General features: G+C 40.7%; 3 protein-coding genes and 1 long non-coding RNA gene across 5 annotated transcripts; 2 read left to right on the forward strand and 2 right to left on the reverse strand.

Moving 5' to 3' along the window:
• Positions 1 to 8,672: 8,672 nt before the first annotated feature.
• LOC113021891 (uncharacterized) lies at positions 8,673 to 12,713 on the reverse strand. 2 transcript variants are annotated; one of them, XM_026166716.1, is made up of 3 exons: positions 11,769 to 12,713; positions 11,183 to 11,666; positions 8,673 to 9,083 (listed from the first exon to the last, which is right to left on the reverse strand). In XM_026166716.1, exons 1-3 carry the CDS (start codon positions 11,790 to 11,792, stop codon positions 8,737 to 8,739), a joined length of 855 nt encoding a protein of 284 aa, XP_026022501.1. In that variant the 5' UTR covers positions 11,793 to 12,713; the 3' UTR covers positions 8,673 to 8,736. The 2 variants fall into 2 exon arrangements, with proteins under 2 accessions (XP_026022501.1, XP_026022500.1); XM_026166715.1 differs by having other exon boundaries at positions 11,183 to 12,713.
• A 610-nt stretch (positions 12,714 to 13,323) lies between these two features.
• Positions 13,324 to 21,443, reverse strand: LOC113021771 (putative uncharacterized protein MYH16). The gene is made up of 5 exons (XM_026166485.1): positions 21,411 to 21,443; positions 18,852 to 18,911; positions 14,671 to 14,871; positions 14,442 to 14,588; positions 13,324 to 14,318 (listed from the first exon to the last, which is right to left on the reverse strand). Exons 1-5 carry the CDS (start codon positions 21,441 to 21,443, stop codon positions 14,238 to 14,240), a joined length of 522 nt encoding a protein of 173 aa, XP_026022270.1. The 3' UTR covers positions 13,324 to 14,237.
• LOC113021890 (uncharacterized) lies at positions 17,980 to 25,098 on the forward strand. The gene is made up of 2 exons (XM_026166714.1): positions 17,980 to 18,131; positions 22,366 to 25,098. The coding sequence occupies exon 2, from the start codon at positions 23,447 to 23,449 to the stop codon at positions 24,932 to 24,934; it is 1,488 nt and encodes a 495-aa protein (XP_026022499.1). The 5' UTR covers positions 17,980 to 18,131; positions 22,366 to 23,446; the 3' UTR covers positions 24,935 to 25,098.
• Positions 22,183 to 26,957, forward strand: LOC113021894 (uncharacterized). The gene is made up of 2 exons (XR_003272375.1): positions 22,183 to 22,365; positions 26,602 to 26,957. It is a non-coding gene; the product is annotated as an uncharacterized LOC113021894 (long non-coding RNA).
• Positions 26,958 to 27,723: the final 766 nt, after the last annotated feature.

The following is a 27,723-nucleotide window of genomic DNA, read 5'->3' on the forward strand; positions in this document are numbered from 1 at the left end:
TGTCACAAATGATAAGTACCATAATATAAATAAACAACACTGCAGATCCTGTAATCCGATTTCTGTCTTTTAGTTTATTAAAAAGTGAAGCACCACACACTAGTTTGTGTTATTTCCCAGATGTACAGAAGCATGATTACACAGTTACACAATCATACCAAAACTCTGTCCTGATAGTTTCCACTTTCTCTTTTGTATCAGACATACTGAGACAATATTCGGGATAAATAAACATGAAAACAATTCATTTATTCAGTTCAGAGGTTTTTACATCACATCATTATAATCAAAGGGCCTGTTTCACTTGAATCATCCACTTGATGGCGCAGTAGAGCAAATGAATCATCACAATGCTTCAAACCATGAGTCGACGAGTTGGATGGAAAGCTTCAGTTCATCATGAGGCTTCATCTCACCATCAATAGGTTTAGCTCATTTAGTTAATTTCCAGGTTTCTGTTTAGGCCTTTGTTTCTTAATTTCTTTTGTCAACTCCCCTGTACTCAGTCTCCCTGGTTCATGCACTTACCTGACATGTGTCATGTCTGTGTGGTCTTTGGCCGTACCTGTTGTCTCTGTGGTGAGATGACCTTTGCCTTAGTAGAAAGGATTTGTGTTTGGAAGTGGACAGAAAAGCCAACTGAAGGTCATTCACCTGACGACTTTGTCATACTTCCTAAATCATCACTATTCATCTGTTTTTAATCAATAAATTTTAACTTTTATTCTTTGCCTGTCTTGATTCTTCTTTATTCTTCCTGACTATAGTTTTCCATCCCCCCCTGCATGCATGTTGTGGGTTTTTATCTTATTTACACCCAACTACTATTCTGTCTTTATTTTTTGCTCTCAATAAACATGCTACTTCTTGCTATTTTCACTCACAAGCTCAAAATCTATTAGTTGTCCTTTATGTAAGACTGAAGACAAAAGGGGACCTATCCTTTCAGCCTGGGGCACTAAGGCTCTGGAACAGTAATAAAATCAAGCAGATTAGCTCTGCAGCAGTATTATTACAACAGGTACTGAAATGCATTCAATTATTTTAAATTTAAAGACAAATTACTGTACTGTTGGAAATAAACACAGTATAATTAAAAACATCAAGCACTCTACTCGAAAATCTTTTATTTACTTTAAGCTTCATATATGAACTTTGAACATTTTTCAACAAACCAAGTTGACTAAATATTTGGTTAAGTAAATATTTCAATAAAGGAATTCCTGTAACACATTTTGCATAGACAAACAGAAAAAATGCATTTCGTAGAAAGAGGATGATAACAATGTACCTACATTTTGGTTACATAGCCAGACTTTCCTCTTCCAGTCCACAGAGCAGCAGGATGATTGTGAAGATCCTGCTGGGTGTCTTGTATCTCTCAGGTCAGTTATTTATTTTGTCTCCCTTTGCTAGTCCTTATTGCTGTGATATGTTGTAATACAGTCAGCTTACATGTTGAGAGATGTTTATGATTTATATTTTCCTCACAGGGTGGCTCGTCCTCTCCAAATGCCGTTGGTACCACTTTGTTAATAAGTCTTTTACTTGGTATGAGGCTCAGAGCTACTGCAGAAAGAACTATGTAGGCCTGGCCTGCATTGAAAACAGTGAAGAAATGAACCAGTTTATCAATACAGTTTCACCTGCTGGTTACAACTCTGAGGTCTGGATTGGTGTTTACATTCATTTACAACGGCGTTCTGCATCTCAGAATGATGATGATTCCTGGAACTGGAAAAAACAAATTCAAAGTGAACCTTTCTTAGTTTCCTATTTTTGTAAAAGCATTTCAGTGAGTAGACAGTGGTATTCCAACTGCTCAGTGGAACATCCATTCATCTGTTACAATGGTGAGAAAATAGCAACGCGCTGTCTTTTCCAATAAAGACTGTTTTGATTCATTTTCATTTACCCAGAAAACTCAACATGACCTGTTCCTCTACCATTTCTAATTGCAGGAACTTCGCAGAGTCCTCAATATGTTCTTGTTAATGAAAGCATGGACTGGTTCCGAGCTCTGAGGTACTGCAGAGAGAACTTCACAGACATAGCCAGTTATTCGATATCTGACAGTCAGTTGCAAATACTGCTGCCAAATGGGGATCGAGCGTGGATAGGCGTCATTTCACATCCTGAAATTCGCCAGAGAGATTGTGGCAACTCCTCATTCAGATACTGGGATGACTCTGGAATCATTCCCAGCATTTTTCGCTCATTGTTTGGTGTTGCAGATTTGCAGAGGTCAGGAAAATGGAGGTTCATTGAGTATTTCACAAAAATCCCATTTGTCTGCTTTGACAACCTGCCAGCTCCTGGAAAGGAAAATGTTCAGAAAAAAGGTACGTACGTGTTAAGAAAATTTTGCTTTAGTTTTAGTGATAATTTAGTTATTTTTTTGTCATAATTTAAGCATCAATATTATTTTGGTAGTCTAGATTTAACTGAGTAAATATCATAAGATTACAGTAGACTAAATCAAAAGTTGTTTTAGTTCTCTAACATATAAAGTGTTAAAGCTTGCTGTGTTTTTACTGTTGAGAGTTGCTTCACAGGGTTTACAAAGAATCTCATTTTTTTTTACATGAGATGCAAAATGTGTCCATATATCTGCTCTTCTCTTCCTCCAAACATTAGCATTTTATCATATCTTTTTGAGAAACTGTGAGCAGGGGAGTTAGTGGTACTGCTTACAGTGGGCAATCAAATGTACTCCTCGATGTCATGGTCCCAGGACTTCTACTTGGTATTTTGTGTTTCATTTGATGTTATTATGTTTTAGGTCCACCGTTTATTCTAAGGGTCCCTAGGTTGTTCTGTTAAGGTTATTCGATTTCCCCACGTATCTGTGAGTCCCCGTGCCACGTTTCTCCTCCTTGTGTTTTATTCCACGTTTTCCCCAGCCCGTTATGTCTGTGCTCTCCCCGTGTTCTCTCCTCCCCTCCTGTCGGCGCCTCTGTGTACTTCCTGTTTAACTTTCACAGTCTCCCGTCAGTATGAGTCATGTTGTGTTTGCTCCTGGCCTGTCTCGTTATGATTATCTGTGTCAGCTGTGTGTTCCCATGTCCCTCGTTATCCTTCTGTGTATTTATGTCCACGTCTCCCTCCATTCCGTGTCGCATCCTCCCTCATGACTGTGAGCCCCGCCGTGTGATTCCTCATGAGTCAGTTCCTTTAGAATCTCCCAGTTTAGTTTTATATTATTTTGTCTCGCCTTAGTCTTCTGTTAGCAATGAAGCTGTATTTAGAGTTCAGTCCTGTTTCCTGTGAGTTTGCGTTTGGGTCCAATTCCTGCCTGCACACGGCCTGATCGTGACACTCGAAACTTATTGCAGATTATTTCTGATTGGATCACTTCCAAACTTTACGTGTCATTATAATTTTGTCCTTGCGCATTCGTTTTTTGTTTTGTTTTGGTAATGTTTTCTTTTTGTCAGAAAAAATGTTATTGATTAAAAACTATTTTGAAAATTATTGGTCAACAAACATTTTGAGACCCAAAAATAAAACTGAAAACTCGTCATGATTTCTTTTGTCTTCTCTTTCTCAGTAATAAAAATGAGCTTGAATCTGGAGGACTTGTCTGTGGATCTGAATGACAGAGCTGTCAAAGCAAACCTCCTAACAAAGGCAAGTCTCTGCAAGTTCTATAAGTGACAAAAATATTGTTAGGACTTCGCTGTAATAATGCAATATGATTTTGTGCCTTATCTAAATGCTGAGAGCTGATAATTTTGATAAATCCTTCAGTCTTCAGGACCTTTGCTGTCAGAAGCAGCCTTTGTGTGAGGTAAAAGCCTTTTTTGTGTGTTTTTAGTCACCTTGAGGCTTTAAATTGTTTACTGTTTGTGTTTCAGCTGCAGGACAAACTGGAGGAAAAAGGAGTGAATGGAGTCAATCTGAAGTGGAGAAAGCTGCCTGATGGAGCAGTCTTCCATAAAGAGGAGAAAAATACTAAGAAGGAAGAAAAGAAGAAAACTGAGCTGTGAAATTTAAAACCAACTTTACTGCCACTTACAGCTTAACAAATTTATCAGAGCCCCATCCAGTGTAAGGTTGCTGATTCTCATTCCCACTGCTTCTCGACAGGGCCATTTACCAAGAGCTACGTCAGAAAACATTCTGTAAAGAAAAACATTTACTGATGTTACTGAACGACGAGGACCCAGTGTTGAGAAAACTGACGGTCGATATCATTAAAAATCACCTGATCGACACTATGCAGAATCCAGCCGTGTGTAGCTGAAGAGGCTGAAAATTACAGGTTATCTGTGGAAACCTCTATCAAGAAGGTGGTGACGCGTGTCATTAACAATGCCAGTTCACCTTGCTGTACTGAAAAAGTTGATGCCATCACCCAACGGCTGTTCATAAAACTCTGGCCTAGACTTAAAAAAATCAAAATCGACAATGTGATATTCCTCAGTGATATGGTTTACAGCTCTTTAATAGAGAAATGGAAAGAGCCAGATGTCATACTGACATTCATGGAATTAGGCCACAAACATACAGATGATGTAATTGTAAAGGTTTTCAAGGAGCATGCCATCACTGTATTGGAAAGAGAACATTTCATCACAAGCTTCTTTCTCTCTGCGGGTCATGCTGTATGGATCGCAGGCAGAAAATACTTGGTTAGTGTTTTGTAAGTCCCTAAAAGTAGATTCTGTTCATCTGGACGTAGCATTTTCAGTTTCAATTTATTTAACATCTAATCGATTCAGGGTTTTAGAGTGCTTTGTAATGATGTGCGTCCTGTGACGTGACAATATTTAGTCGCTTTGAAGCATGCCTATAGCATAGCCCATCAGTGGTGTCAGTTTATGTGTGGGTATATAAAATATTTTTATATTGTTAAAAAAGTACATCAATGTAAAAAATTTAAAATGATAAATGTGTAAACTAAAGTCAAAAGCTGTGCGGTTTATGATGTCAGTGTGGCCCCCCGCTCCTTTTAATATTATCAGTTATAGCCAAAACAACGAATAGGAGCAGTACTATATGGTACTATTTGAGGTGCTAGTACTAGGGCTGGGCGATATGACCCAAAATTCATATCTTGATATTTTTTAGCTGGATGGCGATATAAGATGTATATCTCGATATTTTTTTAAAGCCATAAGGTAAGAACAAAAAGAGAGTTCTTAGTCAAAGCTGTGTCCCAGATGTCACATGTGCACTTGTATTAACATACAGCATAGATGTACATGAAAAAAACTACTCAAAAATAAATTATGAGCATTTATTAAATAATAATGCTCCATAAATAAAACGATGTTGTTTTTGTGCATAACAAAGAGCTCACAATTGTGCAGTCAAAATGTAAACTAAAAGACGCTGAGCATAATAACAAAGACAGATTTCACAGCTGCTCTCTTTCCAAGTTCGTGACTGACAGCCTGGAGTTTGAAATCTGCTTCATAACCGTGTCTCTTAACAGGTGCCATTTATGGTCCTTATACACACACAATACGGTAATATTACGTTGAAGCACAGTATGTATCACTCCGCGAGGCTCCTCGGTCGGTAGCCGTAATGCTCCGACAATCCATCAAGCCGGTGCAGCTCCATAGCTTACCAAAGTCGTACTAAAACATTTTTTGACAGATTGCTGAGCGCCGTGTACCACATAAAATCGGTTCGCGGTCATCAAGCACAACCAGAATTCATACATAAGGCGCACTGTCGATTTTTGAGAAAATGAAAGGATTTCAGGCCATGCATGGCGTTAGCGTGGTTAGCTCGTTAACACGTTGACGCCGTCCAGCCCCACGCACGGGGCGATGCGCAGTAACTCGTTAATGGAGATTTGCTGTGTAGATCTTGTCGTTGCCTGCAGGTGAAGCGATGGGGGGGGAGGGGGAGTTGTGTTCAGTGAAGGAGAGGTCAGGCCGAGTAACGTTGAGTAAAGACAAAAGTGGACAAAAGAGGCAAACTTGTGGCTCCACAACTATAATTATAACGTAACATAGACTATATCGATATGAACGATATTGTCACATCTTATATCTCATATAAAAATATATCGATATTTAAAAAAAAAAAACCTCGATATATCGCCCAGCCCTAGCTAGTACCCTTTTTCCCCCCCAGAAGACAGTGCAACAGATCTTTGGCTGATCAGTTTTTGAGACAGTGCCAGATACCAATAAAATCCTAGATGCCAATACCCATCTTTGAAAGATACGTTCAACTTTCTAATATTTATTCTTTTCTCAGAGCCTGGTCAAATATTGACTTTATGTTTGATGTCAAACATTTTACGATGCTGTATTTAAACCAAACTAGATAGCTGGCAGAGTTCCCTTTGTAAACGTAATGAAACTTTGGTATACTCAAATGTGCACATGCCAGATATTTAACGGATACGTTAAACATGGCAGAAATAATCGTGTTTGTGTACAACATTGTAAAATTGCAGTTCTTTTCAGCTAAAATGTCAAAAACTAACCGTAACCAAAACGATGAAGGTGATGATGTGACTTTTTAGATTTTTAAATAAAACACTGTAAAAAATTCCTTTGTTTAATTCTGAAGCCCTTTATAATAGTGATGGGATTTCCGGCTCTTTTTAGAGAACCGACTCTTTAGGATCGCCTCACTAAAAAGACCCGGCTCTTTCGGCTCCGAACCGGCTCTTCAAGTTGTTTTGTTGCTTTAATTAATTTATTATTAACAATAATATAAAATTATGCACAAAAGGAATTACTAACGTAAAAAAAAAAGTGGTTTTATTTATATATGTTTATATACAAATATATGCGGTGGCCCCTAGAGACAAAACACGTACAAACTCCAAAAAGCACATACAAACTCCAAAACACATTTCTAGCATGAACTGAACTTCCAAAATAGCTACCTAGATCACTTAAATTACACAATTCAAAGCATGAAAGCATATGTGTATTGTTTGTGTATTTATACACAAGCATTCATATATAGTGAAATAATAAAAAAAAAAAAAGAAAAGTTCATTACCTGTTATTACCACACACCAAATCCGGTCGTTGGTACTTGCTGGCTTGTGTAGCCACTAGGTAACAAAAGCTCAACACTGTGCCTAGCATCCTGGAGCACTTCTGTTGTGTTTTGTACGTGTTTTGAGTTTTTATGTGCTTCTGAGTTTGCACGTGTTTTGGAGCTTGCATGTGCTTTGGAGTTTGTACGTGTTTTTACCTGTTTTGGAGTTTTTACGTGTTTTTACCTGTTTTGGAGTTTGTACGCGTTTTTGCGTGCTTTGGAGTTTTTACCTGTTTTGGAGTTTTTACCTGTTTTTACGTGTTTTTACCTGTTTTGGAGTTTGTACGTGTTTTGCAGTTTGTACGTGTTTTGGAGTTTTTACGTGTTTTGGAGTTTTTACCTGTTTTTACCTGTTTTGGAGTTTGTACGTGTTTTGGAGTTTGTACCTGTTTTGGAGTTTTTACGTGTTTTGGAGTTTTTACCTGTTTTGGAGTTTTTACCTGTTTTGGAGTTTTTACCTGTTTTGGAGTTTGTACCTGTTTTGGAGTTTTTACCTGTTTTTACGTGTTTTGGAGTTTTTACCTGTTTTGGAGTTTTTACCTGTTTTTACGTGTTTTGGAGTTTGTACGTACTTGAGAGTTTGTACGTGCTTCAGAGTTTGTACGTGATTTGAAGTTTGTATGTGCTTTGTCTGTAGGGGCCACCGTAAATATACTTTTATTTATTCACTCCACATAAAATGTAATAAATAAATCATATAATACAAAAACCAACTATTCACATTTCAACTTTTAACTATTTAAATTTTCAGCTTTTTCCTTTTACAAATTTAAAGTGAAACAACACAAAACACTGCAAACCACAACACAATTAAATACAAATTATAATATGAAAACAAAAAGAACATGCATATACTGTCATATGGGCCTGCATGACTAAACTTTCTGAATCCTTTATCATCCACAACTGAAAATAGTTGTGGATGATTACTATACCTTTCTAATGTGACGTTTTGTCCCTGGCTCTCTTTCTCTCTCTCTCCCTCCCGCTTTGTTCCTGTGCTACTGAGTGCAACTACCGCCCCTTCCCAGCGTAAAGTAAAAAGGCTCGCATGCGGAGTGAAGCGGAAAAAAAGTGCGAGAGAGAGGGTGAGAGAAAGAGAAAAAAAAACCCCAACGGCTCACGATAAGGAGCCGGCTCGCGTCGTTCACGTCAAAGACCTGGCTCTTAGTTCGCGACCGACCCGTCACTACTTTATACCTTTATTAGTTTTATTATATCAACCTCTAAAAAAAATCCTAATTTGTTTAATTTATAAATAAAATAATGGTTTTATGTGTGTTGATTTTTGTTCTAGTAGGAAGTCTAATACCCAGATAAATTAAATAAAAATAACCCCCCACACAAATAGCCACCATAAAGGAAGCCAGTACTGAAATGCCAGTTTTAATGACACAGCAAATTTTGTTACTCGATGGTTTTACCACGGAAACGTATTTTCTTTTAAACTACTGCCACAAAACTTTAATGGAATTAAGAACAACAAAAAAAATTTCCTCTCTGATTCTAAGACATGTTGGGTTCACTTCAATGGACTAGAAGTCTACTTTAGATACCATCTAAATCATCGATTGGTGGATTTGTTTTTTGGTTTTCTGTTTATTTATTTTTTTATTTGCTTTGTTTAGAGGAAAAGGGGCCATAAGTCCTATTAACCTGTAACAACTGTGATACTTGCTTCTAATAAAAGATATTTGAAAAAAATAAATAAATAAATTATGTGTGTGCCCAGATTTTCTTCAACAAACGTTTCTTAATTTCATAAACTGTGTCATCTGTATACAGAACACGTGCCTTTTTAAAAGCACGCCTGACAAGTTCTTCCACACAGACTTCAACTGAAAGCTGCTTCTGAGCTTTGATTTCAGAAGACTCTGGCTCAAGTTTCTGTGTGGACACTACAAAGTGTTTCTTGAAGATGGAGATGAAAAGTTTGTCAACTGTTGGCTCTCCTAATTTCAATAGAGTTAAGGTGTGTTTTGGGTTGGAGAGCGCTTCCTTGCAAAAGTCTTTGAAAATGACCTTTGCAAGATCTTGTAGGGCCTTTGGTGATAAAGTCAAATCTGCTGTTTTTACTTCAGAGCAGATTTGATCTAAAAGGCCACGCTTATGAGCCCTTTTCTCTCTGCTTCACCTCGAGGTGACGCAGAGGGTTTCTGATCCTCAGAAGCCACGGCTGCTTTTTCAGCCTCTGAGGCTTCTGTGTTTGCCATTTGTGAAGGTTCCACAGACAGCGAGGACTCCAGATTTTTCTCTGGTTGTTGTCTGTGAGACCTGCTGATTGTCCTGCTGGCTGTCTCACTGGGTGCACGTGCAGTGTGCAAATCTCCCTAACAACACCTGGATCAGTTCTTTTATGAAGCCTTCTCTGGCTCCGTGATCTGACTCCGGGGTGAGAGAGGAAGCAATCGAGCCGATGCGCCCCTCCAGTTCTCTGAAGAGGCTGTGGATGCATCGCTCTTGTGGGATACAGTTTTTCAGCAGTACTGCTGTGGCAGAGTCCGCGCAGAGCTGCACCATCTGAGCAGCCATGTGACACATTAGCTGGACAGTGCAGTCATCTGGGCGACCAGCCAGCATGGATCGCACCCGCGACATGTTTAGTTGATCAAAAAAGCCATCTATGAGGGGACCCACAGTGGCTGCGTTAATATTGTCCGAATACATTTTAATGTTTTAAGCTGCAGCAGAGTGAACGACTGTGTCTGTTCTTGTGCTTTCTCCAAACTTGAGGTGACACAGAAGGTTTCTGTTCCTCGGCGGTCACAGCTTCTTCAGACTGTGTGTGATGTTTTCTCTTTTCGGGGATTTCTTGTTCCACAGACTGGCCCCTGAGCTTAAAACTTATATCCTTTTGTTTTTTGTAAAGACCTCATTCCAATCCATTTTATTAAATGAAGTTATTTCTATTAATTTTGTGCTTAATGTTTTGGCTGCTGAAACAGGAAAGTGTATCTCATGTATTCTGTTGACGGTTTGTTCCACTTGTGCGCACCTCTGTATGTATGTTTTCTTGTAAATGTACGACTTTGTATGGATGAAATCTCACTAATAAATATCACAACAGGATGTTCTCGGCATTTTCTACCTAAACAGTTTGGATTGAATGACAACTACTCAACACACGTTCAGTCAAAGCTGTATACACACACACACACACACACACACATTTGTCCAACAGACAGTGAAAACAAGCAGAAATCAGAGTGTGATTTTTCTTTTAGAATTTTATTAGATTTTCTGATTTTTGTTCAATAATTTAGAGTGTTCTAGTCAGTAATTTACTGACTAGAAACAAGACCCCAATAATCGGACAATTCCCTCTGAGCAAGCACTTGGCGACAGTGGGGAAGAAAAACTCCCTTTTAACGGGGAGAAACTTCCGGCAGAACCAGGCTCAGTGAGGGACGGTCATCTGCCGCAACCGGTCCAGGGGTGTTTAAAATGACTCGATTGGATGTTAAATAAATTGGCTTGTTTGAATTGTTTGTTGTTAGCCAATTTAAGAGTCACTTTGATGCCAGCTAGTCAATGTCAAATTGTTGTTTTTAAAGGGGAAACACCCGCGACTCTCTGCGGGTGATGGCTAACCTCTGACCTATTAATGAGAAGAACCTTCTGATGCGACCTGCTGGCGCCGCTGCCGACATCAGATGTTCTTTAAAGGTTTCGATGATTCTTTGCTCACCTACTTCATGGTCGAGATTAAAGAGAATCGTGACACACTCGGGGTCCTTATACTCTTTAAGGAGAGATTTGTAAATGACCTTGTGTAAGGTTCTGAAGGACTTTGAGGAGGGCTGAAAATCGATATGTTGGACATCAGCCCAGATTTTCTTCAACAAACGGTTTGTAATTTCAGAAACTGTGTCATCTGTATACAGAACACGTGCCTTTTTAAAAGCACTCCTGACAAGTTCTTCCACACAGACTTCAACTGAAAGCTGCTTCTGAGCTTTGATTTCAGAAGACTCTGGCTCAAGTTTCTGTGTGGACACTACAAAGTGTTTCTTGAAGATGGAGATGAAAAGTTTGTCAACTGTTGGCTCTCCTAATTTCAATAGAGTTAAGGTGTGCTTTGGGTTGGAGAGCGCTTCCTTGCAAAAGTCTTTGAAAATGACCTTTGCAAGATCTTGTAGGGCCTTTGGTGATAAAGTCAAATCTGCTGTTTTTATTTCAGAGCAGATTTGATCTAAAAGGCGCTGGTGGAGGGAGTCTGATGGGCAGGCTGTGGATTTTTTTGCAGCCTGGGAAAGGACAGCCTGAAGGACCGCGCTTATGAGCCCTTTTCTCTCTGCTTCACCTCGAGGTGACGCAGAGGGTTTCTGCTCCTCAGAAGCCACGGCTGCTTTTTCAGCCTCTGAGGCTTCTGTGTTTGCCATTTGTGAAGGTTCCACAGACAGCGAGGACTCCAGATTTTTCTCTGGTTGTTCTGTCTGTGGGACCTGCTGATTGTCCTGCTGGCTGCCTGACTGGGTGCACGTGCAGTGTGCAAATCTCCCTAACAACACCTGGATCAGTTCTTTTATGAAGCCTTCTCTGGCTCCGTGATCTGACTCCGGGCAGAGCTGCACCATCTGAGCAGCCATGTGAGACATTAGCTGGACAGTGCAGTCATCTGGGCGACCAGCCAGCATGGATCGCACCTGCGACATGTTTAGGTTATCAAAAAAGCCATCTACGAGGGTACCCACAGTGGCTGCGTTAATATCATCTGAATGCATTTTCGTGTTAGTGTTTTCTCTTACTTCGTGTGTCTGGTTCCGATGCATGGACTCAACTGAATGACAGTACCTGTAGCAGCACCCCTATTTATGGGTTCTCGAGGTCTTTGTAATGATGTGCGTTCTGTGACGTGACAGTATTTAGTTGCTTTGAAGTATGCCTATAAGCCCCGCCCACTTCTAAAAAGAATGCCTAGCAACAGCGTCACACAAACGCACCGGCGCTAGCCGCGTGGATGTGAAACGCGGGGAGAGATCACGTGGAGCCTGCACGTCCACTGCTGTCACCGACACGGAATACTTTTAAAACCCTTCCGTTATAGTTTGTGCTGTCACCAGGCTGTCCGTGATGGCGGGTAAGCGACGGGAACGTAAATGTGCGTGTAGCTTCACTCGGCTAGCAGAGTGGTCACGTTAAAGCGAGCTATACGTGAAAGTTTTCAGCCGTGTGGATTTTTAAAATACTTTGTCATTTCTGTCATTCAGCGCAGCTGTTCAGCTCTTTGAAATGCAGATGAAAATAACGCGTTTTTCTCACGGTGGAGCTCACGTTTTTTTAAGCACAGCACCGGAAATGACTTCAGATACCCACGTGTGCCACTACATATATATTATTTATATGATTTGTTTCTGGTTTGTGAATTGAACTTAAGATCAGATGTGATGGAGTTGGAGATGGAGACACTTGTCGAAACCGGAAATGCTGAGACTCTCAAAGCCCTGTACGTATTTCCTGATATATTCTCTTATCTGCAGGTATCTAAAAAAGGCTCTCCCTTGAGCTTCAAAGTCTCTGTGCTGCTGCAACATGTTTTGCATTTAGATGGTACTGTAAGGTTGAAGTGCTTCGGTGGTGATAGTTTTGGAATATGTATCATTTGCGTCAGTTGGATTTGGTGACTGTACTGCAGAAGCTAAATGCCATACCAAATGTTCTTTTCCAGTATTACTGCTTAGTACTGCTTGACTACTACAAAGAGACAAATGAGATGTTTTTGTACATTAACAGCTAAAAGTTGTCATTTTTCATAAATAAAATGGAAATACGTATTTCATGTCTCAATGCGTTGCTTTGTGGTTTGTTTGTTTCCAAAAAATGAAGAAAAAAAGCAAGAAAACAGAGTTAATGGGAAAAAAAGGTCTTTTATTTCCTTAAAAAAACATATTCACATTCAACAGCATATTTGGTCAGGTCTTGTTACAGGTTTAGTCAGTGAAAAGTTCAGACAGATACATTTGAAATCTGAAAATACACTGACATTAATGGCCTAAACTACTCCATGTGCTGACAGCACCCCAGCAGCACTTTATGATAGTGACTGAAGTCATTTATAAGGCAAAAACTAATCATGAAAAAAAGTGCTTTGTATTTAAGTCGCCACTTATGTACGGACTCAAAAACTTCCCTGTAGCCTCTCGCATGTATGGTTTAATAAATACTGCAGCCAGTTTGAACCTTATTTATCTTAAAGGTTGTCATGCATTTGCTTAAATGTAGGAAATCTTGACTACATTGACTACATGCTTTTTATTTGTTTTTGTTTCTAATGTCTCTGTAAAGCACTTTGAATCACCTCATTGTTGAATTGTGCTATACAAATAAACTTGCCTTGCCTTGCCAACAGTAGTTTCCTGATGATCACATCGGAAAAAGAGAGCCGGAATAAATACAAAATGCAGATTTTAAATAATGAGCTTATTTACTAAGAGGAACAACATCCTTCCTGGAAATGTATGAAAAACGCTCCATCCCAAGTAACTGCCCCTCAAACCAGTTACTATGTTTGAGGGGCAGTTACTTTTTCACATAGCCCCATCCACAAGCTGCATCCATAAACTCTGCATGTTTACAGAAAGAGAAGGATATCTGCTAAAGCACAAATATCTGGAATAGCCTCAGCCACCCCGTATATATGTCAGTACAGTAAAGTTGCACATTTTGATTTGGAAGTCTGTAGTGGATTGACTTGCTTTTTGAACAGCCTCGTGTGGCCATTAGAGGAACTGCAGTTTCTGGGTGCCAGCTTTATTTTGTAACTATTGATGCTTTGTCTTGTCTGGCTTTTTATGTATTAAACAAATACAATATCTCATATAAAATGGTGTGTTCCAGACTGAGAATCAGCCTGAGGATTGTTCTTTAGATATTTGGAAATCTGGAACACTTAGAAATACATTTATTAGTTTTTACATACAAATGTTACAGTATAAATGGATAAAAAGGGGATATAAAGCTGGAATGTGTCAGGGCTATGAGCTTTCACTCAGAGAGGAAGCCACAAGTACATTGTAGAAAACTCAACAGGAATGTACAGCATACACAAAAAAAAGTCAGGTTCCACCCATGGAACCTTTTGGATGTTTCAAACTTCATACTGTACCATGCTTCACTTCTGGGGGATGATGGTGAAATTGAAGCCATGCTCCTAATCAATCATGAGCTTCTTGAGGGAGTTGAGATAGGCTGGGATGAGGGAGCTGACTGACTCCTCGTCATCGTTGAGGATCTTCTCTCCTCTGCCTTCCGAGCCCACTGAACTGGGTGACCGGACTCGGCCTGGGAGTGCTGTAACCCTGTTAGAACAGACACAGGCCTTAGAGTCAGAACAAGTACTTAGTAGAAGAGGCTAACATGGAGTTATTATTTAATAAACCGCGTAATACACCTGATAATATACTGTTCCAGAGAATACTTACGGAGGAGTATCCCTTGCCGAAGCTTCCTCTGTTCTTGGTCCTAATCTTGGTGAGCGCTGATTCAGCAATGTCCGCCCTCTCTTCGGCATCATCCAGCTCGTGCACGGTCTTCCTGTACTTTGCCAGGTTCATGTTAGCTTGTTCCTCCTGAAGTGACAGCAGTGTGAGTTAAAGCCCACAAACACCATGCTTGGAAACGTGTTCAGAGTAAGAGGATGAGGTGATGTACGGCCTCCTCTACTTGTCTCTTGTAGGCCTTCATCTTGTTTTGCAGCCTCTCCACCAGCTCCTGCATCCTCTGCTGGTTCTTCTGGTCCTCCTCCGACTGGAACAGCAGTTCCTTCAGCCGACGCTCGTTCTTCCGCAGCGTCTTCACTGTCTCAGCGTGCCGCTTTTGTTCAGAGTCCAGCTCCAGCTCCAGCTCCTTCACCTGCATGCAAAGAGTATCTACTATTGTGTGCAGGAAGGCGTCATATTTATCCACTGAGTGTTTAGTGAAGACACACTCTGTTACAATTTGCTGTTTGTCAAAAGTTCCATAAAAGCAGAAATGTGCTGCAGGCCAGACAACTTTGGTTGTCTGGCCTGCAGCACAAAGTTATGAGCTGTATGTTACATTGAGTATAACATACAGCTCATAACTTTGTTTTGTCATATTTCTGCATATGCCAGTGTGCTACATGCAAAGGCATGTGCAAATGGCTAGCCACTAGCATGTAAATATAAATCCTTAATCCTATAATTAGTTTTTATATCATCTTATTATATTGACATGTGACACATTAGCTGGACAGTGCAGTCATCTGGGCGACCAACCAGCATGGATCGCACCTGCGACATGTTTAGTTGATCAAAAAAGCCATCTACGAGGGTACCCACAGTGGCTGTGTTAATGTCGTCTGAATACATTTTAGTGTTTTCTCTTACCTCGTGTGTCTGGTTCCGATGCATGGACTCAACTGAATGATAGTGCCTGGTAGCAGCACCCCTATTTAAGGGTTTTAGAGTGCTTTGTAATGATGTGCGTCCTGTGACATGACAATATTTAGTCGCTTTGAAGCATGCCTATAGCATAGCCCATCAGTGGTGTCAGTTTATGTGTGGGTATATATAATATTTTTATATTGTTAAAAAAGTACATCAATGTAAAAAATTTAAAATGATAAATGTGTAAACTAAAGTCAAAAGCTGTGCGGTTTATGATGTCAGTGTGGCCCCCCGCTCCTTTTAATATTATCAGTTATAGCCAAAACAACGAATAGGAGCAGTACTATATGGTACTATTTGAGGTGCTAGTACTAGGGCTGGGCGATATGACCCAAAATTCATATCTCGATATTTTTTTAAAGCCATAAGGTAAGAACAAAAAGAGAGTTCTTAGTCAAAGCTGTGTCCCAGATGTCACATGTGCACTTGTATTAACATACAGCATAGATGTACATGAAAAAAACTACTCAAAAATAAATTATGAGCATTTATTTATTTCTTTATTTATTTTTTCCTGTCCCGTTTGGCTCTTTTGCATCAGAATTGTTGTCTAAAGGCAAAGAAAGATGCCCAACGGATTTACTTTACCAAATTGACCATCCCAGCCTTCGCCGTAATGGTCCATTTGATTCACCTTTTATTGTTTATTTTATTTTCACTTGCTGAATACGGGACAGACTTGACTGGGGGAAAGAAGGGGAGAAAGAAAGAGGGAAAGAGAAACAGCTGAGAAGAGGGACAGGGGAGAAGGGCAAAAGACAAAAACCAACAGAACGGGCAGAGAAAAAAAAAAAGCATATATCAATCACCTGGATCACCTGCTGAGAAAGAAAAAAGAAAACAAGCAGAAGAGAACAAGAGTAATAGAATAAACAGCATCACAATGATATATGGGAATATGACAGTAAATATTAAATATTAAACATTATTGTGCAGCACATAAGATCAACAGAACACAGTGTGCTTTGAGGTAGGAGCCAAAAAGGGTGTAGTTTGTGGGTGTGATCACCCGTGTGTACACCTGTGAGCATGGACGCGCTTGTTTTTTGTTTTTTTAAAAGGTTCCTTCATGTAATAATCTGCTAGAGGGTGTGGGGGGGCCACAGCCCCGTCCTCCAGGGCATGAAGCAGGTATGGAGGAGATCAAAACTCCAGACATCCAGAGGCCCCCAGAACACAAGAGACCAAGGAAGACCAACAGAGGGGCAGCCGCGCCACTGTCCCAGAAAGAGCTGAGGAGAGTCCCAGATGAGGGCTCACTCAGCAGCCGCGGAGCAGAAGCCAGGGGGAGTTGCAGTGACGCACTCGTGAGCTCCGCCGGCAGCCAGCCGTGGCTGAGTGACCGAGCCCCAGGCCGAGAGGCCGGGGGCACCCCACCTCCGAAGTGGCCCGAGCGAGCCCCAGGCTCCAGGCCCCGATAAGCGGCCGCCAAGGAGTGAGCCGGTGTGTACCTGGACGCCCATCCCCGGACACAAAGAACCACCAACGCACCGATGTCTGAGGGCGTCTGCCACTGGCAGGGGAAGTGGTGGTAGGGGGAGATAGGCCTCCAAACCTTGGAGGGCCTGAGATGTCCCCAGAGAGGTGGCGCCTGACACCCAACCTGACATATAGACACAGACATACAGGCACACACAGACACAAACATCCATTCCCACCCTCATGCTCTCATATGCACTTACTCCACACTCAACCAACGTGGAGACAGACATAAAGAGACGCTGTACACACGATCACACTCCCCAATCGTACTCTACAAACCGGGTCTAGGTACCCTTGCCCCTGGAGGGGGGAACTGCACCCAGACCCAGGTGGTGTTACCCTTTTCCCTGCGGTGGGAGGAGGCAGACCGCCCCGACTCCGCAGCAGCAGGAAGGCCCCACACTCCAGACCAGATATGAGCATTTATTAAATAATAATGCTCCATAAATAAAAGAAAACGATGTTGTTCTTGTGCATAACAAAGAGCTCACAATTGTGCAGTCAAAATGTAAACTAAAAGACGCTGAGCATAATAACAAAGACAGATTTCACAGCTGCTCTCTTTCCAAGTTCGTGACTGACAGCCTGGAGTTTGAAATCCGCTTCATAACCATGTCTCTTAACAGGTGCCATTTATGGTCCTTATACACACACAATACGGTAATATTACGTTGAAGCACAGTACGTATCACTCCGCGAGGCTCCTCGGTAGCAGTGTTGCCAACGTAGCGACTTTGTCGCTATATTTAGCGAGTTTTCAGACTCCCTAGCGACAAATCTGGCGACTTTTTCTGGTATTATTGGAGACTTGTTTATGACGACTTTTTGACGTGAAAACGCGTATCGCTCTAGATCTCACCCTGGGTCAACACACCTGAATCACATTATTAGTTCGTTACCAGGCCTCTGGAGAACTTCAAGACGTGTTGAGAAGGTAATTTATCCATTTAAATCAGCTGTGGTGCATCGAGGACACGTCTAAAACCTGCAGGAAACCAGCCCTCTTGGACTGGGATTGGGGACCCCTGCTGTAGCTCAAACAGCATATGAAGCCTTTCAATTCAGACCAACCTTATAAGCGTATAACACCGATGGGGAACAATGTGTTCTGCAGAATACTCTTGATACTTTAAGAGCAATTTGCCAATAATACAGATTCATGTGTAGTAAGGTGGTTTCATTGCTACTTTTATTAAAGGAGTGCTTCTAAAAATTGAGGTGGTCATCTCCGCTTGCATTTCTGTAAAAGCCACAGCATGCCACCTTGGGTAAGAATATGTATTCTTAACATTTTGCTGTCACAGTTTAGCTGTTTTCATTTCCACTGACACATCAGCTCCTAAGACCACAATACTACTACCAAAGTACTACAAGGATCCGGAAACAAGGACAGAGGGGGGATATAAAATATACCAAATGTTTCTTGAATTGTTAGCACAAGTGTATATGTGTATGTATCTAGTCGGGTTTATATGCAGTAGTGCTCACTTGTTTTCTTTCATTTTATTACTTAACTGTATTTCATGTAAGTCATTGATATTAAATATTGACTTTACAGAGGGGTGGTAAGAGTTTGGTTTGAGATTTTCCTGTTAATATTTGGATATTTTTCTTGCATTAACAATTTTTTGATTAGAAAAGCAGAATAAAAACGTGCAAATTAGCTTCATTTATAGTTTGTTATACTCCTTCCCTCTAATACAAATATTTCATTTCTAACTCTGAGTGTAAGTGCATAATTTAATGATAAGTGTTTCTGCTCACAAATGTCCACGAGCACAGACATGCACGCAAAAACTGCGTGACTCCTCGCTGGCTGTAACTCACCGCGCGTGTTCACCTGGAACGTCCTCTAAGAAGACGTGTGACCATTCTGATAGCCGTCTGTGTCTGCAGGTGAATGAGTGAAGCTACATAAACAGTTAAATTAGCATAGCTTACCAGCCGTAAACCCGACAACAACACAGTGGGTGAGGGTCGGAGGGGGGGTCGCTTGGCATTCTAACTTTAAAGGAAGGATTTTAACAGTATTTGCTGTGGGTTACAGCAGTGGACCAGCAGGCTACATGTTTGAATCCAAACAAGTTTCACTCAATCCCAACAACTGAGGATCGCCATTGTATAGCGGTCGCTAGGGTAACGTCACGTCGCCGTCATATCGGATGTGGGCGGGGCTTAGCGCTAGAATCCCTTTGATCCTTTCATGTCTTGTGTGACATCACCTTGGTAAAAGTCTATAAATAGAACCATTTGCACAGGGTTAGTCACAAGGTAAGTTTAGTAAGAGGGAGTAAGAGGCATTAATGTCTGAGACACAAACTCAGCAACTTACACAAAATTCAGAATCAAGTCCAGATTGTAAAAAAGTTATATCATTTGAAAATATGAATTCTGCCATTGAAACAACCGATGCGATTCAAAGCTGCGCCACTGAAGACGACTCTGAATGTAGTGTCGTCCCTGGCGTAAACATTTTACGGAGCGACGAGGGGAAATCGAAGCACTGTGTGTTCTGCCCTCAGTCATGCAACCAGCAACAGAATCTGGGGGATCCAGAGTCAGTTGATCTCCAGGAACCTCCGGTGTCAGAAGAACAGCTGCTCGTTAAAGAGCTAATAAATGCTGTTATTACACGTGCCTCCAAAGAGGCAAAGGTGTCGCCATCGGAAATGATTCAGCAGCGCCTCTTCACAGCTCTGTGGGCACAAGTTGAGCAAAAGCCTCTCAAAATCACACACAGGGGGATTAAAAAACTTGAAAAGGTGATTTTTAAAGACATAACAAAGCGGCTGGACATTAGCCCTGATCTCGTGATCATTGCGCTAGCCGTAGGTCAGCCGTACCTAGAGGTGATCATTTCCATATTTGAAGATCACCTCTTCCGTAAAAAAAGCCTACTGGCAAGGTTCTTCTCGTGGTGCGTTAGAGCCGAGGATGACGAGGACGAACAAACTAAAGCCATGTCTGAAACACGTTTAGAAGAATTTAAAAGTAATATATTTCGGATACTGGAGAAAAAATCATCTGGCATTAGTGTCAGCGATTATGATGATGATGAAGAAGAACATGTGAGCGCACTCATTGATGCTGTGCTCACACGAGCTGCAAATAAATCGCACTACAGACCTTCTAAAAAACTCCACAGGTATCTGTTAAAACACGTGTTGTCTGACAACAGGATCAAAGATCTGCATATACATGAAAAAAAACTGAAAGATCTGGACAGGGCCATTTACCAAGAGCTACGTCAGAAAACATTCTGTAAAGAAAAACATTTACTGATGTTACTGAACGACGAGGACCCAGTGTTGAGAAAACTGACGGTCGATATCATTAAAAATCACCTGATCGACACTATGCAGAATCCAGCCCTGTGTGATGCTGAAGAGGCTGAAAATTACAGGTTATCTGTAGAAGCCTGTATCAAGAAGGTGGTGACACGTGTCAATAAAAATGCCAGTTCACCTTCCTCTACTGAAAAAGTTGATGCCATCACCCAACGGCTGTTCATAAAACTCTGGCCTAGACTTAAAAAGATCAAAGTTGATAATGTGATGTTCATCAGTGATATGGTTTACAGCTCTTTAATACAGAAATGGAAAGAGCCAGATGTCATACTGACATTCATGGAATTAGACCATGAATATGCAGATGATATAATTGTAAAGGTTTTCAAGGAGCATGCCATCACTGTATTGGAAAGTGAACATTTCATGACAAGCTTCTTTCTCTGTGCGGGTCATGCTGTATGGATCGCAGGCAGAAAATACTTGGTTACTGTTATGTAAGACCCTAAAAGTAGATTCTGTTCATCTGGACGTAGCATTTTCAGTTTCAATTTATTTAACATCTAATCGAGTCATTTTAAAAACCCTTGACCGGTCGAGGCAGATGGCCGTTCCTCACTGAGCCTGGTTCTGCCGGAGTTTTCTCCCTGTTAAAAGGAAGTTTTTACTCCCCACCGTCGCCTAGTGCTTGCTCAGAGGCAATTGTCAAATTATTGGGGTTTTGTTTTGTGCCATCTAATACACAACTTATCGTATTGGGCACTCTAAATGTATTTTTAATCAATAAAAAGATCCAAAAAAGATTATATTGTGAATTCTGCGTGTTTTCATTGTCACACAAATGTATACATTTTCAGCTTAGACTGAACGTGTTTGTTTGTCATTCTTTTCAAATCAAAGATTTTAGTAGCAACTATTGTATTAAAACATTGCACAGACGTTTTACTCTGATTACACAAACCTTATGCAGGAGTAGGTCACAGATAAGAGGTACTAATTTGTAAATTTGACCTCTGACCTCACAGAGATCAAATGTGACAGGATATTTGTGCTGTAATTTTCAGACTGTAAGGATTATTTGTATGTAAACTATAATTTCATATTAAGAATCCACATCAACACGTTCTCACTCTCAAAGTGTAAAATGTTACACTATAGGTGACAAATCGTCAGTATGTTACGCTTTTGGCCACCCAACATGTCCCTGTGTTACTTGTTCGGAAAAATGAGGAAACATGAGAACCATTTCGAATCAATCTACACGTGTATGTTTATTTTACTGTAATTGCTTTGGAAAACACTATCTAACACGATTAGGTTATGATACGGGTTAGGATTAAGGTTAGGGTTATGGCTGGAATACACAGCTGGAACGTGTATTACACCGGGAGCGTCATTCTATTGGATGTCATCCACAATCCGGCGCGTATCAAATAGATGCGGAAGGTTACCTTTCACGTGTCTGTGGGACACCTTGGAGCGCGACTAATGGTCGGTATGTTACACGTCGGGAATGAGAACGGGCTGTCCACATATATTGGTATGTCATCTACTAAATTTTGCCAATACAAACAATGGCAGTAATGAATTAATTCATCAATATAATAATTAATATATATAAATATAAAAACACATTTACAAAAAAAAATTATTCACTGTCTACTTTAGCAGAAGGTTTCTAGCTGAAGATAGTTTAACCAGCTGTTTTGCCAACACCTTCATTTTTATCATTTAGCATCATTTTAGAATATAATACATTACTGTAGATCAGGGGTCCCCAATCCCAGTCCGCGAGGGCCGGTGTCCCTGCAGGTTTTAGATCTCACCCTGGGTCAACACACCTGAATCACATGATTAGTTTGTTACCAGGCCTCTGGAGAACTTCAAGACGTGTTGAGAAGGTAATTTATCCATTTAAATCAGCTGTGGTGGATCAAGGACACATCTAAAACCTGCAGGAAACCAGCCCTCGCGGACTGGGATTGGGGACCCCTGCTGTAGCTCAAACAGCATATGAAGCATTTCAATTCAGACCAACCTTATAAGCGTATAACACCGATGGGGAACAATGTGTTCTGCAGAATACTCTTGATACTTTAAGAGCAATTTGCCAATAATACAGATTCATGTGTAGTAAGGTGGTTTCATTGCTACTTTTATTAAAGGAGGTCATCTCCGCTTGCATTTCTGTAAAAGCCACAGCATGCCACCTTGGATGAGAATATGCATTCTTAACATTTTGCTGTCACAGTTTAGCTGTTTTCATTTCCACTGACACATCAGCTCCTAAGACCACAATACTACTACCAAAGTACTACAAGGATCCGGAAAAAAGGACAGAGGGGGGATATAAAATATACCAAATGTTTCTTGAATTGTTAGCACAAGTGTATATGTGTATGTATCTAGTCGAGTTTATATGCAGTAGTGCTCACTTGTTTTCTTTCATTTTATTACTTAACTGTATTTCATGTAAGTCATTGATATTAAATATTGATTTTACAGAGGGGTGGTAAGAGTTTGGTTTGAGATTTTCCTGTTAATATTTGGATATTTTTCTTGCATTAACAATTTTTTGATTAGAAAAGCAGAATAAAATGTGCAAATTAGCTTCATTTATAGTTTGTTATACTCCTTCCCTCTAATACAAATATTTCATTTCTAACTCTGAGTGTAAGTGCATAATTTAATAATAAGTGTTTCTGCTCACAAATGTCCACGAGCACAGACATGCACGCAAAAACTGCGTGACTCCTCGCTGGCTGTAACTCACCGCGCGTGTTCACCTGGAACGTCCTCTAAGAAGACGTGTGACCATTCTGATAGCCGTCTGTGTCTGCAGGTGAATGAGTGAAGCTACATAAACAGTTAAATTAGCATAGCTTACCAGCCGTAAACCCGACAACAACACAGTGGGTGAGGGTCGGAGGGGGGGTCGCTTGACATTCTAACTTTAAAGGAAGGATTTTAACAGTATTTGCTGTGGGTTAAAGCAGTGGACCAGCAGGCTACATGTTTGAATCCAAACAAGTTTCACTCAATCCCAACAACTGAGGATCGCCATTGTATAGCGGTCGCTAGGGTAACGTCACGTCGCCGTCATATCGGATGTGGGCGGGGCTTAGCGCTAGAATCCCTTTGATCCTTTCATGTCTTGTGTGACATCACCTTGGTAAAAGTCTATAAATAGAACCATTTGCACAGGGTTAGTCACAAGGTAAGTTTAGTAAGAGGGAGTAAGAGGCATTAATGTCTGAGACACAAACTCAGCAACTTACACAAAATTCAGAATCAAGTCCAGATTGTAAAAAAGTTATATCATTTGAAAATATGAATTCTGCCATTGAAACAACCGATGCGATTCAAAGCTGCGCCACTGAAGACGACTCTGAATGTAGTGTCGTCCCTGGCGTAAACATTTTACGGAGCGACGAGGGGAAATCGAAGCACTGTGTGTGCTACCCTCAGTCATGCAACCAGCAACAGAATCCGGGGGATCCAGAGTCAGTTGATCTCCAGGAACCTCCGGTGTCAGAAGAACAGCTGCTCGTTAAAGAGCTAATAAATGCTGTTATTACACGTGCCTCCAAAGAGGCAAAGGTGTCGCCATCGGAAATGATTCAGCAGCGCCTCTTCACAGCTCTGTGGGCACAAGTTGAGCAAAAGCCTCTCAAAATCACACACAGGGGGATTAAAAAACTTGAAAAGGTGATTTTTAAAGACATAACAAAGCGGCTGGACATTAGCCCTGATCTCGTGATCATTGCGCTAGCCGTAGGTCAGCCGTACCTAGAGGTGATCATTTCCATATTTGAAGATCACCTCTTCCGTAAAAAAAGCCTGCTGGCAAGGTTCTTCTCGTGGTGCGTTAGAGCCGAGGATGACGAGGACGAACAAACTAAAGCCATGTCTGAAACACGTTTAGAAGAATTTAAAAGTAATATATTTCGGATACTGGAGAAAAAATCATCATCTGGCATTAGTGTCAGCGATTATGATGATGATGAAGAAGAACATGTGAGCGCACTCATTGATGCTGTGCTCACACGAGCTGCAAATAAATCGCACTACAGACCTTCTAAAAAACTCCACAGGTATCTGTTAAAACACGTGTTGTCTGACAACAGGATCAAAGATCTGCATATACATGAAAAAAAACTGAAAGATCTGGACAGGGCCATTTACCAAGAGCTACGTCAGAAAACATTCTGTAAAGAAAAACATTTACTGATGTTACTGAACGACGAGGACCCAGTGTTGAGAAAACTGACGGTCGATATCATTAAAAATCACCTGATCGACACTATGCAGAATCCAGCCCTGTGTGATGCTGAAGAGGCTGAAAATTACAGGTTATCTGTAGAAGCCTGCATCAAGAAGGTGGTGACACGTGTCAATAAAAATGCCAGTTCACCTTCCTCTACTGAAAAAGTTGATGCCATCACCCAACGGCTGTTCATAAAACTCTGGCCTAGACTTAAAAAAATCAAAGTTGATAATGTGATGTTCATCAGTGATATGGTTTACAGCTCTTTAATACAGAAATGGAAAGAGCCAGATGTCATACTGACATTCATGGAATTAGACCATGAATATGCAGATGATATAATTATAAAGGTTTTCAAGGAGCATGCCATCACTGTATTGGAAAGTGAACATTTCATGACAAGCTTCTTTCTCTGTGCGGGTCATGCTGTATGGATCGCAGGCAGAAAATACTTGGTTACTGTTATGTAAGACCCTAAAAGTAGATTCTGTTCATCTGGACGTAGCATTTTCAGTTTCAATTTATTTAACATCTAATCGAGTCATTTTAAAAACCCTTGACCGGTCGAGGCAGATGGCCGTTCCTCACTGAGCCTGGTTCTGCCGGAGTTTTCTCCCTGTTAAAAGGAAGTTTTTACTCCCCACCGTCGCCTAGTGCTTGCTCAGAGGGAATTGTCAAATTATTGGGGTTTTGTTTTGTGCCATCTAATACACAACTTATCGTATTGGGCACTCTAAATGTATTTTTAATCAATAAAAAGATCCAAAAAAGATTATATTGTGAATTCTGCGTGTTTTCATTGTCACACAAATGTATACATTTTCAGCTTAGACTGAACGTGTTTGTTTGTCATTCCTTTCAAATCAAAGATTTTAGTAGCAACTATTGTATTAAAACATTGCACAGGCGTTTTACTCTGATTACACAAACCTTATGTAGGAGTAGGTCACAGATAAGAGGTACTAATTTGTAAATTTGACCTCTGACCTCACAGAGATCAAATGTGACAGGATATTTGTGCTGTAATTTTCAGACTGTAAGGATTATTTGTATGTAAACTATAATTTCATATTAAGAATCCACATCAACACATTCTCACTCTCAAAGTGTAAAATGTTACACTATAGGTGACAAATCGTCAGTATGTTACGCTTTTGGCCACCCAACATGTCCCTGTGTTACTTGTTCGGAAAAATGAGGAAACATGAGAACCATTTCGAATCAATCTACACGTGTATGTTTATTTTACTGTAATTGCTTTGGAAAACACTATCTAACACGATTAGGTTATGATACGGGTTAGGATTAAGGTTAGGGTTATGGCTGGAATACACAGCTGGAACGTGTATTACACCGGGAGCGTCATTCTATTGGATGTCATCCACAATCCGGCGCGTATCAAATAGATGCGGAAGGTTACCTTTCACGTGTCTATGGGACACCTCGGAGCGCGACTAATGGTCGGTATGTTACACGTCGGGAATGAGAACGGGCTGTCCACATATATTGGTATGTCATCTACTAAATTTTGCCAATACAAACAATGGCAGTAATGAATTAATTCATCAATATAATAATTAATATATATAAATATAAAAACACATTTACAAAAAAAAATTATTCACTGTCTACTTTAGCAGAAGGTTTCTAGCTGAAGATAGTTTAACCAGCTGTTTTGCCAACACCTTCATTTTTATCATTTAGCATCATTTTAGAATATAATACATTACTGTAGATCAGGGGTCCCCAATCCCAGTCCGCGAGGGCCGGTGTCCCTGCAGGTTTCAGATCTCACCCTGGGTCAACACACCTGAATCACATGATTAGTTTGTTACCAGGCCTCTGGAGAACTTCAAGACGTGTTGAGAAGGTAATTTATCCATTTAAATCAGCTGTGGTGGATCAAGGACACATCTAAAACCTGCAGGAAACCAGCCCTCGCGGACTGGGATTGGGGACCCCTGCTGTAGCTCAAACAGCATATGAAGCATTTAAATTCAGACCAACCTTATAACCGTATAACACCGATGGGGAACAATGTGTTCTGCAGAATACTCTTGATACTTTAAGAGCAATTTGCCAATAATACAGATTCATGTGTAGTAAGGTGGTTTCATTGCTACTTTTATTAAAGGAGTGCTTCTAAAAATTGAGGTGGTCATCTCCGCTTGCATTTCTGTAAAAGCCACAGCATGCCACCTTGGATGAGAATATGCATTCTTAACATTTTGCTGTCACAGTTTAGCTGTTTTCATTTCCACTGACACATCAGCTCCTAAGACCACAATACTACTACCAAAGTACTACAAGGATCCGGAAAAAAGGACAGAGGGGGGATATAAAATATACCAAATGTTTCTTGAATTGTTAGCACAAGTGTATATGTGTATGTATCTAGTCGAGTTTATATGCAGTAGTGCTCACTTGTTTTCTTTCATTTTATTACTTAACTGTATTTCATGTAAGTCATTGATATTAAATATTGATTTTACAGAGGGGTGGTAAGAGTTTGGTTTGAGATTTTCCTGTTAATATTTGGATATTTTTCTTGCATTAACAATTTTTTGATTAGAAAAGCAGAATAAAATGTGCAAATTAGCTTCATTTATAGTTTGTTATACTCCTTCCCTCTAATACAAATATTTCATTTCTAACTCTGAGTGTAAGTGCATAATTTAATGATAAGTGTTTCTGCTCACAAATGTCCACGAGCACAGACATGCACGCAAAAACTGCGTGACTCCTCGCTGGCTGTAACTCACCGCGCGTGTTCACCTGGAACGTCCTCTAAGAAGACGTGTGACCATTCTGATAGCCGTCTGTGTCTGCAGGTGAATGAGTGAAGCTACATAAACAGTTAAATTAGCATAGCTTACCAGCCGTAAACCCGACAACAACACAGTGGGTGAGGGTCGGAGGGGGGGTCGCTTGACATTCTAACTTTAAAGGAAGGATTTTAACAGTATTAGTGTAACACACTTAGAGACAGTGTGCGCACCGCGGATGACGTCAGTGCGCACACTGTGTCTGAGGAGGATGTGCGGAAGTGCTTCAGGAAGGTGAACGCACGCAAAGCTACTGGTCCGGACGGGATTCCCGGCCGCGTCCTCAAGTCATGCGCGGCTCAGCTGGCTGGAGTGTTCACGCACATCTTCAACCTTTCCCTCTCTCTATCTGTAGTCCCAGCCTGCTTCAAAATGGCCACCATCGTCCCTGTACCCAAATCCTCCACCATCTCCTCATTGAACGACTGGCGACC

This window comes from Astatotilapia calliptera, chromosome 5 (assembly GCF_900246225.1).
Source record: "Astatotilapia calliptera chromosome 5, fAstCal1.2, whole genome shotgun sequence".
In the NCBI taxonomy this organism is placed as follows: Eukaryota; Metazoa; Chordata; class Actinopteri; order Cichliformes; family Cichlidae; genus Astatotilapia; species Astatotilapia calliptera.

Excerpts from the sequence above, each read along its gene's own strand:
- LOC113021771 (XM_026166485.1), bottom strand. The coding sequence starts at position 21,443 with ATGGTTCTCATGTTTCCTCATTTTTCCGAACAA. Across the intron at positions 18,912-21,410 it reads TTCCTCATTTTTCCGAACAA|AATGCCAAGCGACCCCCCCT; the intron begins GTAACACAGGGA and ends CTTTAAAGTTAG. Across the intron at positions 14,872-18,851 it reads TGTTGTCGGGTTTACGGCTG|GTGAAGGAGCTGGAGCTGGA; the intron begins GTAAGCTATGCT and ends CTTTGCATGCAG.
- LOC113021890 (XM_026166714.1), top strand. The coding sequence starts at position 23,447 with ATGTCTGAGACACAAACTCAGCAACTTACACAAAATTCAGAATCAAGT.
- LOC113021891 (XM_026166715.1), bottom strand. The coding sequence starts at position 11,792 with ATGCATCGGAACCAGACACACGAAGTAAGAGAAAACACTAACACGAAA. Across the intron at positions 9,084-11,182 it reads CTCTGAAATAAAAACAGCAG|ATTTGACTTTATCACCAAAG; the intron begins ATTTGACTTTAT and ends TAAAAACAGCAG.